Genomic DNA, 15,738 nt, shown 5'->3' on the forward strand with positions numbered 1-15,738 from the left:
AAGTCGTCAATGTTGGGTAATCTTCTATAGCGGTGAATGGCAAAACAAATATACTTTTTTTTATTCCTATTTGCTCCAATAGCAAAAGAAAAAAAATACATAGCATTTCCACATCATTGCAAAAGAGGGGAAATCGACAGACTGATAACGGCAGTCGGAGGAGAGAAAGATGTTAGATGTGCCATCAATCCCTCAGTATTAAAAACACAGCATTTGTTTATAATTTACTGCCAAGGAAATATAACACAAAATATAGATTTATAAATGTGTGTGTGTATATATATATATATATATATATATAAAGGAAAATATGAAAAATATGAAAAACGGATCTTTATAGTCTGTAAAAAGTGTCCATTGGAAATAAAGGCAAGAAAAGTGACTTATATTAAAAGATATATTATATTAAGATATATTAAAATACGCTTTTTCATTTGGTGTCAAGTGGACAGAATATATAATAATGTCTCATGAGATCTCAGAACGGAAGTTGTGATAGTCTTTTCTTCCCTACTGTTCCGTACTTATATCCGAGTGAAACGGTTGTGGTTTGCTATTGGTGAATCTCATGTGAGTGACAGGTTGCTCCGCCCTCTCATCAGGGAACACATCATCGGAGAAGAGATGTTGCCGAAAGAGGAAGTTATTTTGATTAAAGATTATGAGGCACATGAATTATAAAAAGTAATGATGTGCATGGATAAACCATTTATAATAAATACTTCAATATTCCATAAACATTTTGATTTCATGGTGACAAAGTACAATGCAGATGTGCTCCTGTCATCAACAAATGTTTCATAACTAACACAGTTGTTACTGGATTCTTGGCTGAATAACAGGAGAAGCAGGAGATATTCTGTTGCTCCAGATGGCACAGTGCCATAGTGGAAAGACTTTACAAGCGACTGTCTGATTTCAAGATGTCACACATTCAGGAAAGAAAACAAAGGTCTGCTCCATATGGATCTGATCTAATATGAAGGTGTGTTTGCGGTCAGCAGTTCTGAGGTAAGGGAACCTCTGAGTCTGGACCCCATTACTGAACCCCTCTTCCTTCTTCCCTCCCTTTCTCTTCTCAGCAGCAGCCAGACAGAAGGATCACATCTGAGCGCCAGACAGTTAAACACTGAATGAGAGAGAGAAGTCCAGATCTCTTCTGCTGAAACGGGTCTTATTTCATCTTTGCAGGACAAACCGTTGGAGAGAAGATGCTTTCTCTCTACGTGCTGAGCTTGATTGGTGAGGACTTGGTTTGATTGTTTGTTATGTCCATCATTGTTCATGCATAAGTGTGTGTTTGTGCTCTTTTCTCTCAGTGACAGCTAGAGCAGAGCTTTTGCCAGGCTCTTGTAGCTTTCGGGACAGCATATGTGACTATATGTCCGACCCAGACTTCCTCAGCTGGACCCTCGACCCGTCCGGTGAGTTTTAGCCGATGAACATTTTTTATTTCTGAATTGATGTTCACTTTGGTCATTTTAGGGCATAAATTAAAAAAAAAACAACCTTTACTATAGAAAAAGACTAAATACAGTGAAGCAGTTATTTAAAATTTTAAAAAACTTTTATGAAAATGTCATGTAAAATTGTCGTATAGCCTACAACCCCACAAAGAACTGTTATGTTACTTATAATATTTATTAATAATTCATGATATCTGTAAAAATACCTTTTACCTTTAACATTTGTTTTTGAAAAAGTTTATTCAGGAGCCTCTAAAGGGACATGCTGATGAAAAATTATATGAGATGATAGGGAAAATGATATGTCAATGCTTTTTCATTCTCTTGCAAAACAATTCGCTTTCCCTAAAGAAACTGTGCATTTGCTCGCAAAATTATGTGTGCTTTCTGAGCGAATGCTGAGTAATCTGAATCTGAGTAATATATCTATATATATATCATGTGTAATATGAAGGACTAAAAATGACAAAAGTAAAAATAAATAAATAAATAAAAGTAGAAATAAATAAATAAATGTAGAAATGTGGAAATACAAAAATAAATAAATGTAGAAATGTGGAAATACATATAAATGTATAAATAAATAAATACATATATAAATGCACGAATAAATAAATAAATAAATACATGTAAAAATACAGAAATAGCCATTTATTTTACAAAAAAATTTATTTATTTTCATAATATTTATTGGATTTATTTATTTATTTCTACTTTTATTTGTTTATTTATTTTTCCTTTTGTCATTATTAGTGTAAGCTATATATATATATATATATATATATATATATATATATATATATATAATCCAACACAAAAGAAGAATTTATTAAAACATTTTTTTTATCAGTTTGGAAGATTTGCAAATTGAAAATGTGAATATGAAAAAAGTGTATGAGTCACTATAAACTGGTGTTGTGTGGAAAAGAGCTGTCAGACATTCTTCACAAATTCTCCTTTTCTCTTGTCCAAGACACACACACACACACACACACACATACATACAACATTTTATTTTTTGGGGTGAACTAACCCTTTACGACCACTTTTAGGCTTGTGAAAAGCAGTGTTCCACATGCCGGTAGTTTATTCCAAATAGAGTATGACATTGTTTTGAATGTTAAAAAGATGTGAAATGCATTGAAAGCCGAGAAAAAGTGAAGAAATAGTGTTGGGTGAGCCACATCTGGCTGCAGTGGCCTCAATGTTTACGGCATCTGGAGACAGTGAAATAGCACATTGATAGGTGAATTGTTGTGTTTAAACGTGGCATGAATCACATTTCCACAAGCCCACTGGATCATTTGCTTTTGATTTAAGCAGAGGAAATTAAGAAGAAATGTAAGGCTTAAATACAAATGTGGAGTCTAGAAGCCCATGCCGACACATGTATTTTTTAACAGATGGATGTATTTTAACATTCCAGTCATGAAACAATAATTAAAGTTTTTTTTTGCTTTCTCAGCTGTACTCACAAACTCTTGGCATGAATGTTGTTTTCATTCGGCTTCACTCAGGACACTTCATCACAGTTGAAGAGCGCGTCCAGGGGGACCAGGGAAAGGCGGTTCTTTTGGGTCCAGATGTGGATCAGCAGGACTGGAGCTGTTTCAGGATGGTGTATCAGGTCACAGCCGGCGCTTCCCTGCAGGTGCAGAAGCGCACAGATGGAGAGAGTTTCGATCAGGTGCTATGGACGACACAAAGCCCGTCTGACAGCTGGCTCATCGCCAGCATTGACCTCCAGAACTCTACAGAAACATTTAAGGTGAGAGCTGTTAATACCCAGCAAACAGAACTGTTCTCTGCTCACGTTCTGGCAACATAATAGTAACATTAATAGAATATCCTTCAAAGTTATCTGGTCTTTAAAGGGATACTCCATTTTTTTTGGAAATAGGCTCATTTTACCACTCCCCTAGAGTTAAACAGTTGAGTTTTACCGTTTTCGAATCAATTCAGCCGAATTTCTGATATTTAGAAGAATATCAGTAACCAGACAGTTTCTGGTCTCACTCAATTCCATAGTAGGAAAAAAATATACTATGGAAGTCAATGAGACCAGAAACGGTCTGTTTACTGATATTCTTCTAAATATCAGAAAATCGGCTGAATACATCTGAAAACGGTAAAACTCAACTCTTTGGGGGAGTGGTAAAATGAGCCTATTTCCAAAATAAGTGGAGTATCCCTTTAATTATGTTTTCAAAATGATAGAACAAAGATTTATACATCGTTCATGGAACATTTTTTTTTCTGAAATATTTAAGTTGGATGTTCATCTAACATTTTGTAAATGTTTCTAATGGTTTTTCAAGTCAAGTCATGTCAAGTCCCATTTATTTATATAGCGCTTTTTACAATACAGATTGTATCAAAGCAGCTTCAGTGATAACATGAAAATAATACAATGCAATCAATAATATTGTTGAATGTTAAATGCCCCCAACTAAGCAAGCCAAAAGCCAAGGCAACAGTGGCAAGGAACCAAAACTCCATCAGGTGATTGAATGGAGAACAAAAACCTCGGGAGAACCTGCAGACTCAGTCGGAGGCCAGTTCTCCTCTGGCCAATGAAGGAACAGTGATTACAAAACAAATCGGATCGAAACATTAAGAGAATTTGTCCATTTCCATCTGTTTGTAAGTCGAAGTAATCACGTCGGTACTTTGGAGACGAGATGTTGAGGATCAGTGCCGATGGCTGTCGTGTCGACGAGGGCGGCACTTAAGGATGAGTCGGGATGGGTCCAGGCGCAGGTCCACCAGAGGGTCCCTTGGGATAAACAGAGAAACTGATATTAGCGTAGACGCCATCCTTCTTTTGATGTACCAAGTACATCAGGATTTACGGGACGTGTTCCCGATTCCGGCTGATCTAAACTATGCAGCCTAATTTGAATTTAGGAAGTCTATAATGTGTAATGTGTATGCTAGGCCAAAGAGACGAGTTTTTAGTCTAGATTTGAACTGACAGATTGTGCCTGCTTCCCGGACAATGTTAGGAAGATTGTTCCAGAGTTTGGTGCTAAATAGGAAAGGGATCTACCACCAGCAGTCGATTTTGATATTCTAGGTATTATCAACTGGCTGGAGTTTTGAGATCGCAATAGACGTGAAGCACTATAATGCGTTAAGAGCTCGCTCAAGTACTGTGGAGCTAAACCCTTTAGTGCTTTATAAGTAATCAGCAATATTTAAAAATGTATACAATGTTTAATTGGCAGCCAATGCAGGGTTGACAGAACCGGGCTAATATGGTCATACTTCCTGGTTCTGGTAAGAACTTGAGCTGCCAGGTTTTGAACCTGAAGTTTGTTTATTAAGCTTGCAGGGCAACCACCCAGTAGAGCATTACAATTATCTAGCCTTGATGTCACTAATTTTCAATGTTTATAGAGAACATTCAAAAGTAACTTTCCCATTATGCTTGCAAAAATTATCAAATTGAACGTTTCCTGAAAGGTAGGGTAGGCGATTTCAGAAAGGCTAGCAATAGCAAGCTAGCTTTGAAAGCATGAGATCAAAACGTCCCCAAAGCCACACCTCCTTCAAAATACATGAACACACAAGAAGTTGGCGTTTGAAACGCCTCTGTGTCTGGTGTTTGTCTACAACTCTGCACAGCCTGACTGAACGCGCTGATGACTGTGGAAGCATTCAAATGCATATTTTATCAGGCAGGGATAGGACATCCTTTCAGTTGCGAATGCAATGATTGGGTGAACATTTTTTGTTCATGAGACTTCCACAGAAGATACTGTATATGTATCTATTTAATATTTAGGACACTTCTATCATTGATTACTATCAGGATGTAAAGAGAGTTTTAACCAGTATAACAAAATGTGTTTATAAAAGAAATTGCCTACCCTACGTTTAATGTTCACTTTTTAAAAAAAAAACTGAATGTTTTGAGTGTTCATTCAGAAATAACGTTTTTAATATGAACATAAGCGAAACATGCTAAGTACATATTTTTATGAACTGGCCTAGATTTGCTGATGTATGTATTATTGTCATGTGAGAATAATGACACGTTCGTCCACATTCGTAGATTGTCCTTGAAGGCAAACTAGGAGAAGAAGAAGGCAGCAGCGTGTCCATCTATGAGATAAAAATCTCTGACAAATACTGTATAGGTTAGTGCTCTTTTGACTTAAAAAACAGCATGTTAGAATCAGCCCAGCAACCTTTCACTGTGTTTATTTGTAACATTAACTACCAAAATCAAGGCCAACCACATGAAAATAACTACTAATCACGGGAAAAAAGATGCTGTTCTTTCTTAACAATGTTTTGATGGCTATTCTAGGGACTAACATGTGTGCACATTCCTGAGGAAAATGAAAATCTTTTAAATGAACCCAGATTTCTGTTCCTCAGTTCTTATAGTTCGCATTGTACTTTAATAGTATTGCCCTAAGGCTTGCAGAGAGGGCTTCAAAACTAGTTATTAACATTTTAATGCAAAATAATCACTTCTTTCTCTGGTCATGTGACCCCAAAGAGTGTGACTTTGAAGAAGCTCACCTGTGTGGATACACAAACCAGCGGAAGAGACATATGAACTGGCATGTGGGACGATCAGAGGATGGAACAGGTCAGTCTGCTTTACTATGTATGTATGACATGAAAAAAAAATGTAGCATTTAAATCTTATTCAATGTGTGTGTGTATATATATATATACTGTATAAACATTATATTGTATTATCTTATATGACATGGAAAATGTTTTATAATTTTTTGTAATCTTTTTTTATATAAATTATGTGTACACTCTAAAAAATGCTGGGTTGTTTTAACCCAATTTTGGGTCAAATATGGACAAACCTGAAATGTTGGGTTAAAAATGTAATGTAAAAATTTAACCCAACGGCTGGGTTAGTCCATATTTGACCCAAAGTTGGGTTAAAACAACCCAGCATCTTTTAGAGTGTATTGTTATTATACAATTATTATACATGATTTGTATAATAATATATGCATATAATGAAAACAAATATATACAGTAATTCTTGGCAACACCAAAAAATGTATGCAATTTTATCTGTATTTAATTTTATTCCCTTTTCTATGATACAATTAATTACAAAAAAAATTATAAGTTATATAATTTTACACAAATTATATTCAAAAATGTTTTCATTTTAAAAAGTTTATCCAAAGTTATATAATCCTATATATGTTTTGAAAAATATAAAAATCAATTATTTTTATATTTTAATCATGTACAATAGAAATTTGTATGAAAGCTTTTCAGCATATAATTTCTAACCTGTATAATTTAAAACAAATATAATTCCAAAAACATACAATTTTATAGGTATTTAATGTAGCCTAATACTTATTCTGTGACATTTATGCTATATGAAATTTATACAATTTTAAAAATCTTATACAGAAAAGTAATGTGGTTAGATTATTATTATTTTTTTGAAAATGTTTTATTGTATAATAAGCTAAAATAATCTTTAAAAATTTTATCTTATGATCTTAACAAAAAATGTATACAAAATATATCTTAATGGATAACGTTGAATCGTATAATCTTGTACAGTTTGACAGCATTAATACACACTTCAGCCAGTCATACATGATGAAACACACTTCCCAACTAAAATATGGAGGTTGCTCATACCAAGGTTCTGTCAGTCATGCCCTTTCATCATGCCCATCTACACAGGTCAGTACATGTATGTGGACTCTACCGACACTAAAAGCTTCCAGGAGGTGGCCGAGCTGGTGTCTCCCATGACCACGGTGCCCATGTCGGGCTGCTTGAGCTTCCAGTACCAGCGGGATCACACTGGGGACCATCTGTTCTCCGTCTTCAGCAGGGATCAGGCTGGACAATATCAGGAGCTGTGGAGAGCCGATCTACCTGAGAACAACCACGTGGACTGGAGTCCAGAAGCCAGGGTCTGGATACCTGTACAAGTGGACCTGAAAGCTCCATATCCTATTGAGGTAAGGACAGACCAACACAAATAAACCACATCATGCCGGTCTATTATTGTGGGAATATCTATTTCAGATACAACCACCACCAAGGCACATACAAATAAAACTGACTGACTGTTATACACCAGGCAAACAGTCTCTTCCTGTAAAACTTCTGGGCCAGAAGAAGCTCCCAAATTACTGCTTGCTGTTTAGTCAAAAACCTACGAAATAAAAGTGTGTGTGTTGTTTTATTAACACTGTTCCTGAAAGAAGGGCCCGGAATCTTTCAGGATTCCGGGGAAAGATTCTGGAATAAGTCTTTTAAAGAAAATACCCAGCTAACAAATGTGGAAGAATGCTTTGCTAATGTTCCCATTAAAGGAGTAGGCTAGTTCACTTTACAATTGAAGTTAAACTCCCCCTGAGGTGAAAATCAATATCTATGTGGTGTTTTAAGATGCTTTAAGACAAAACATGTGACAATTCATAAGTCGACATCATTGCTGAGTATTTTCTCTTTAAAACTATGGTGAATCAGAATGACTGGCCTCACTGTAAAAAAATATTGTTGGTTTAGCTTAAAAAATGAAGTAACCTGGCTGCCTTAAAAAAATAAGTTCATTGAAATGGAAAAATTGAGTTCAGAAACTTCAGAAACTTAAAATATTATGTTATCAGAACTACATAAATTATTTAAGTTGATTTGACAAAAGAAATAATGTTGTGATTACAAATCAGGAAAATATTTTTTTTACAGCGGTTTGCAATCAGTTTGCAATCGCTGGTGTTTCTGACATCACAAACCAATCAGATCAACGTGAGATTGTCATTAACAGTGAACTAGCAGGACAGTCTCGAGAGAGGGCAGGTTATCCTGCAACATTTTTTAGGAATATTTTAACTATAGTAGATTTAGCAATATAGGGGATGTATGATATTACGATATGTTATGATGAACTATGCCTTTCTCCACTGACGTTTTGAGGAGTTCAATGCGTTTCTGATAGAAGGAAGACTAAGATGGTGAACGGGAATGTGTGTAACATTAGCAACACATTATTAACTGTTTGATAACATAGTCAAGCAAAAGGCTAATCATATTAATAATTACAGTTATGTGTCCGACGTTGTAAAGAGCGATACCAAGCAGTGTTTACCTCAGTGAGTTGGCCGAGTGGGTCTCTGAGCCAATATAGCCTAGTTATGGATTCATGGAAATTAGGCAATTAGGGGCGTCAAGTTCCATTCAAGCTATTGAAAGGCATGAAGACCTTTTTTTCAGAGGAAAAAACTTTTAATTATGTAATTTTGTTAATCAAAGATAAGTTTTAAGGTATACAATTATTGACTACAGGGGGACTTTATTGTTTTTTTCCAGTGTTTTAAGACATGAAATTAAATGTAATTAGACTTTATATTTAATTTTAAATCATTTAAATAATTTTAAATGTTCAGTTTAGCATGATTTAATTGTTGAACATAATAACATGTACATTTGACAGCCGCATGTATATGTGTGTGTGTATCTTACCAGTTGGTGTTTGAGGGTGCGTTCAACAGTCCTCATGGAGGAGACGTGCTTCTCGATGACATTTCCTTCTCTCCAGAGTTCTGTAATGCAGGCACAGGTATGCTTGAACACCTCGAAGATTAATTCAGTACCCCAATACCTATGCCCAATACCCCTTTCCTATATGACCACTTAAAAACATCTGTTTTCACAGAGCCAACATTTGATCCATCTATTGCAAACTGTGACTTTGAGTCAGGATATTGTCAGTATGTCCAGACACTGATGGGTAGTCCACTGTGGAGGAGAGTGTCTGTCAAACCCAACATCTACAGCGCTGGAGACCATACGACAGGAGCAGGTATGGCTTATAATCTACACTACCACTATATACCATGTATATATATATATATATATATATATATATATATATATATATATATATATGAAGAGTTCAGATGCAAAAGCCTCTAAATGCCATTTGAAATTTTCTTCTTTAATGATAATTTTTATCAAACTTGTATATTTAAGTTCAGTAATTTCACTTAAATGGCAATGATAATTACCTATTAATTGTTATTTAAGTGAAATTACTGTACTTAAATATACAAGTTTGATAAAAAATCATTATTAAAGAAGAAAATTTTAAATGGCATTTAGAGGCTTTTGCATCTGAACTCTTCATATATATATATATATATATATATAAAACGATAGTGTATATACAATACATTAATGATTAAGACATTGTAAAGCATGAAAAGGGCTAAAAATAGTTGTACTTTCTGAACAGGATCCTTTTTGTTGGCAAACTCTCGCTCCAGTTTACAGTCTGGACACATCAGCCGTTTGCTTGGCCCGCCAATGCCAGGGAATCAGAAATACTGCCTGAAGTTCTTCTACTCCCTGCGAGGTCTTAGTGGAACAGATCAAGTCCTCTCCGTGTATCTGGATTACAGAGACGGTACTAAACAAGAGCAAATATGGAGCCAGAGTGAGAAGATAAGAAATGTTTGGATTGCAGTTGAACTGACCATTCAAAGTCAGAAGAATGCTCAGGTAAGGCACATATAGTTCACCTCTCTTGCTATTGCTCATTTACTTGCTATATGTATTTTAAAAACACACCAGCATATAAACGCTAGCTGCAAAGCTAACAGTTATGGAGTACAAACTGTGCGCTAAAGTCAGACAAAATTATTTTTCCACCATGGCGTCATGATACACTATTATTGGTTGATGGATTTCTCTTGTGATAAAGAAGTGCACATGATTGTCTTGTATGTGCACTTGTAGTGTGCTTCAAATCTTAAAAGTATATTTTTAAAAACCATACTTGATTTCAATGAACATTTCACCGGTTCTTTAAGAGACATGCTGATTCTCAGACAGACTTTTGGCACACTGCTTTAGCATCTGCTAGCAAGACATGGGTTTATTCCTCACATAACTTTTATTTCAACAAGATCCAGATTTAGAGAAATAAACCTTTATAACATCTGGAAAAATAAGACGGTCTGAGGATTATTCATTGACTCATACCATCAGTTTTGCCTAATACTTTTGAAATAATAAATATTTAAATGTAGATGTACACTGTGTTTATTTTTTTGGATTTGTTATTTTGTTGTTAATCCTAATTATGTTGTTTTTCCACATCTGGGTGATGAAGTTGGTTTTCATCAGCACATGCAAAAATGTTTGGAGTTGTGGTTCTGTTGGTCTCGATGACATTAAAGTCACCCTTGGGGATTGCTCATTGTTAGGTAAAAAAAAGCTTCATTCATTTACAAAACTCTGTGCATGGGAGTTGTTGAATCATCATTGTGAATCTTACAGTTGATTCCTTTATATTTTTTTTTTACAGCATCTACTCTGTCAGTCCCGTCTCACTGTGACTTTGAGACTGGTCTCTGTGGATACACTCAGGATAAGGAAGGAGACTCAGGCGACTGGATGCTGGCCAGAGGACCCACACCAACATCTTACACTGGGCCGAGAGGAGACCACACCACTGGAGGGGGTGAGCTTCAAACCGTCCCTGAAAACACTTTAAACACAATGTGTAAAGTTGTCTAAATCATCCTTTGAGGTGGGACGACTTTCTTGGCAGATGCTGATCATGCTCCATGTAGACATTACTTTGCAGATAGTTACAGTATGACATAGATTCTCACATGTGAAAGCTATCAGGCAGACCAGCTTTACCTACCATGGCAAGAGTTTAAATGTTGGATATACATGGTTTAAGTCTTGCGGCTAAGTACAATTTAGTTATTTTATAAAGAGTACTTATTTTAGAATTAATATACTCAATGGCCCAGTTTCACAGACAAGGCTTAGATCAAGCCAGGATAGACCTTAATTCAATTTGGACATTTAAGTAGCTTTTATTAATGTGCCTTAGAAGAAAAACATTACTGGTGTGCATCTTGAGACAAACCAATGGCACTGACATATTTAAGATATACAGCGATGTGAATAAGTTTGGACACCCATGCTAAATTTGCCTAAAAAGAGGAATAAAAAATCATCTTTTGAATATTGATCTTAATGCCTTAATTAGAAAAATGAGGAAAACTCCAACCTTTAATGACACAAATTTTCTTTGTGAATGAATAATGTATCATAAATAAATAAACGTTTTTCCTTAAAATTTCTTCTAAAAATTTCTTTTAAAAATTCTTAAAATTTCCCTTAAAAGCCAGTTATTTCATGGATCCAGGATAATATGCATCCTGATAAAGTTCCCTTGGCCTTTGGAATTAAAATATCCCCACATCATCACACACCATTCACCATGCCTATAGGGATTGGCATGGTTTTACTTCAGTTAGCCTAATAGCTGGTTTGATTTGCATTGAAAGATGATATTATGGAAAGTACACCATGCCAATCTAGGTGTGGTGGAAGGTGTGTGATGATGGGTCTATTTTAATTCCAAAGGCCAAGGGAACTTTATCAGGATGCATATTTGTAATGTCTTTATCAGGAGTCTTAATTGTAATGTAATGTTTCCGAACACTTAATTACATGTTATTTGCAATTAAATGAAAATGTATTATAGTTCAAATTTATTTTAAATGCATTTAGTTGAACTTTAGGGTGACTTAAGTCAACTGTATAATTTCCTAATTTAATTGTCTTGAAACATGATTAAAGTGTACTGCTTTTCTGGTAAACAAAATTGACTTTAATACAATTTCTAATAAAACATTTATGCCATGGATTATTTAAACGTATTTGTAATTACACATTTGCAATTTAGTGCATTTAAATATGTATTTACTAAATGTAATATTGATTAACACACTCATTACAAAGTGCACTTTTTAAGAAACGGTCATGAAAGTGTACTCTGGAGACAGTGGATTTCCAAATTTGGTGCCCTAGATTTCACGCGCAATGCACAAATACAACGCTGGCTCACTCGTACCCAACACTCTCAGAAAAAAACGTACGATAGCTGTCACTTTTCAAAAGGTACACTTTTGTACCTAAAGGGTGCATATTGGTACCTTCATATTTGTACAATTATGATACCAATATGCTCCCTTTAGGTGCAAAAGTGTACCTTTTTGAAAAGGTACCGCCCCAGTGACAGCTTTCGTACCTTTTTTTCTGACAGTGAAGGTAAATCGTCAACACTATCATCCCTTAGGGGTTTACAGTCAAAGACCCAGAACCAGATATGAAGAATGAAGACCCGGAGTCAGAATTATAAAAAATTAAAGAAAAGTTTTACTGAATATAGTTTGCAGTTTCATTAGCAGAAGTCAGCTTCAAGACTCACACAGAAGTTCGTAGGCCATCTCCTTACAGTTACAAAGATCACAGCAGTTATACCATTTCCAAGGTCTATGCTACGTCATTGCTAACACGTTGAATGATTCTCATTGGCTAAGATATAGATAAACAAAGTAATTTTCCACACATATACAGATAGACGAAGCATATCTCCAGACACTCAGAGGCACATCATGACCTTCCAGGTCGCAGATTTGAGTTGCTGGGAGCCAGTATCTCCAGAACAACAACTGAGTCAATCTCCAATAATGGCAGTGGTTCATTAACCTCCAACCAAGAAGACTAACACTAAACTTTAGTCTAACTGGAGTAAGTTGGTGCCTTAAACTTTTGGCTTCAATGACCCCTTTATGTTTTAACACTCAAACACAAACAAGATCCCTATTTCCCTATTATTTTCACTGTTACGGCATTCACATAGGACTAGCAAATAAGAGCTCTCATCAAGGCTGAAGAGAGTCTGAGCTGCTTATTATCAGTGAAGGATACCCAAACATAATGATAAAACATTCACTCGTTTGGGAGAAAAACAGATAACATTTGCTCCCAAGAAAGGAAATATACTAGAAAGAATACATTTTAATACAACAATTGAAGTTCAATATAGACCATTTCACAAGATGTAAACAACACCGGTCCAGAAGCACTTCCTGTTTCAGTTTTTTAACACTACATAAAAGCTGGGATAAAATACAACCAACAGAACATATAAAACTGAATCAAAAAGTTAAACAAACATCTTTAATATGTTTTCTTTACATGTGAAATAAAGTTACAGTTACAAACTAAAACAGGAAGTGCTTCTGGACCAGTGTTGTTTACATCTTGTGAAATGGTCTATAGCAATGCTCAATATAGCTTGAACATCTGTACAGAGAAGGATCATTTGTGTTGGACATATGTGTCCATGAAGCCTTTAGGATCCATAAACCTTTCTCCTGATACCAGAGAAAGAGATGAATGGCCTTGTGCAGTACAATTATTTTCTGTGGTAATTAAATTTTATTGTACCTGAGACTGAGACTGGCGTTTCTCTGTCTTTAGGTCATTATTTGCACATCGAGGCGTCCATGATGCTGCCCGGACACAAAGCGCGCCTCTTCTCCAGCTCTCTGCGCGGCTCTAGAGAACCACAGTGCTTGCAGTTCTACTACCATATGTATGGCTCAGGGATTGGCCAGCTGAGTGTTTACCTCCAGACTGGACAAGGAAATGAGGACAAATTATTGTGGACGAGCCACGGAGAACAGGGCATCTCCTGGCTCAGAGCATCCATAAACTACCAATATGACCAACAACACCTGGTTAGTTGCATTAAACTGCATTCACGAGTTCAGACTTACATGAGTAAAGGTTATGTGTATTTGGCGTGCTGTCTGAGGGGGGGGGGGATCCCCCCCCCCCCCCATAATTTATTAATTTTACCAAGAAGCCCAACAATAATGTGTTGTGACTTGTGACCTTAGTTCATCCAAAAATGAAAATTCTGTCATTAATTACTCACCCTCATGTTGTTCCAAACCCGTAAGATGTTCATTCATCTTCAGAACACAAATGAAGATGTTTTTATTGAAATCTTAGTGCTTTCCGTCCCTCAATTGAATGCTACACAACTACCACTTTGACATTTCGAAAAGTTCATAAAGAGATTGTAAAACTGATCCATATGAATAGATTGGTTTAGTCTGGGGACTTGATCTTTTAATTTTGTTTTTTATTCGCATATAAAAATTGATCAGCTAACAAAAGCAGAATCTCAACCGAACCTACTTGACGGATGAGAACAAATCTCATTGGTTCTTGCTGAAGCTCAAGCATGTTGCGTAACATGAGAATGAACCTCATTGGTTCTCAGACGTAAAGTGAACATGCTTGAGCTTCGTTTACCTCCACTGATGTGTTGATCAACGATTATATTTGAATAAAAGCCTAAATTTAATCTGTTCATCATATAAAGCGATCGTGTCTCTTCAGAAAATTTTGACTCAACTCAATTCATAAGTATTAATTTTATGATCTCCTGGTGAACTTGTTGAACCGTCAAAGTGTCAGTTGCGTTAGCAGCACTAAGATTTCATCATCAACAACAACAACAAAAAATAAATCATGTTTGTGTTTTCCAAAGTCTTATGGGTTTGGACATTTTTTATATTTTATGTCAACATTTAATCGATGTAATTCATTAATATATTATGTCTATTTGTCTGCATATTTAGATTGTGTTTGAAGCCACCAGGGGTGCATCAGTAAGGAGTGATATTGCAATCGATGATGTTATTTTTGAAAAGGGAATATGCAGAGGTATTTATAATAAGTTGATCATCAGATAAAAAGTTATTAATGTTACCATGAACATCTTTTCATACTTTTCATACTTTTATCCACACAGAATATGCTGATAACCATATCCCCCAACTGAGCCTCTCTGGAAATAATAATGATATTCATTCAATGACTTAATAAAGAGAGAAAGAAAAGAATGATGAAGAGAGAAAACATAAACCGTGTGGAGTGCAAAGTTCTGTGAGGATGAACGGGAGGGAGACGGCTGCATTATGACCATATCTGATCACCTGCAAACTTTTCTTGTGTATTTGACTTATGAACCATTCCTGCTATGCAATTCCTCATGTCTGTATATTAAAACTTTAGATACATTGTTAAAGATTGAAACCATAGTCACCTTAAAGGAAGCCCTTTACAGATGTCTTATTTGCTTGTTTTAATTTGTACTTCAGGACAGCAGCATTCGAAACTGGTGATTTTTATTTTATTTTTTATTTGTCATTTAAAACTGAAAATTGAAGAGATTCCTATTTGAATATGTGAATAAATGTTAGTCATTCACGTAAAGGTGTAATATGGACTGTTCATATCTGATTATCATATTCTTTTGGCCAACTGACTGTACAGTTTCTTGCCTGTTGCACATCTACCGAAATACAAATAAAAATAAAGTGACATCAAAAATGATTGAGTTATTTTATAATGAGAGAATGAGAGTGCA

At 35.4% G+C, this 15,738-nt stretch overlaps 1 protein-coding gene across 1 annotated transcript; it reads left to right on the forward strand.

The window, feature by feature from the left end:
* The first annotated feature begins 1,090 nt into the window (after positions 1-1,090).
* On the forward strand, positions 1,091-15,295 carry mamdc2b (MAM domain containing 2b). The gene is made up of 14 exons (XM_039675930.2): positions 1,091-1,242; positions 1,320-1,424; positions 2,984-3,234; positions 5,524-5,608; positions 5,977-6,069; positions 7,155-7,438; positions 8,949-9,042; positions 9,139-9,285; positions 9,718-9,983; positions 10,597-10,690; positions 10,792-10,947; positions 13,776-14,035; positions 14,948-15,032; positions 15,121-15,295. Exons 1-14 carry the CDS (start codon positions 1,212-1,214, stop codon positions 15,189-15,191), a joined length of 2,022 nt encoding a protein of 673 aa, XP_039531864.2. The 5' UTR covers positions 1,091-1,211; the 3' UTR covers positions 15,192-15,295.
* Positions 15,296-15,738: the final 443 nt, after the last annotated feature.

This window comes from Pimephales promelas, chromosome 23 (assembly GCF_988280905.1).
Source record: "Pimephales promelas chromosome 23, fPimPro1.hap1.1, whole genome shotgun sequence".
Lineage (NCBI taxonomy): Eukaryota > Metazoa > Chordata > Actinopteri > Cypriniformes > Leuciscidae > Pimephales > Pimephales promelas.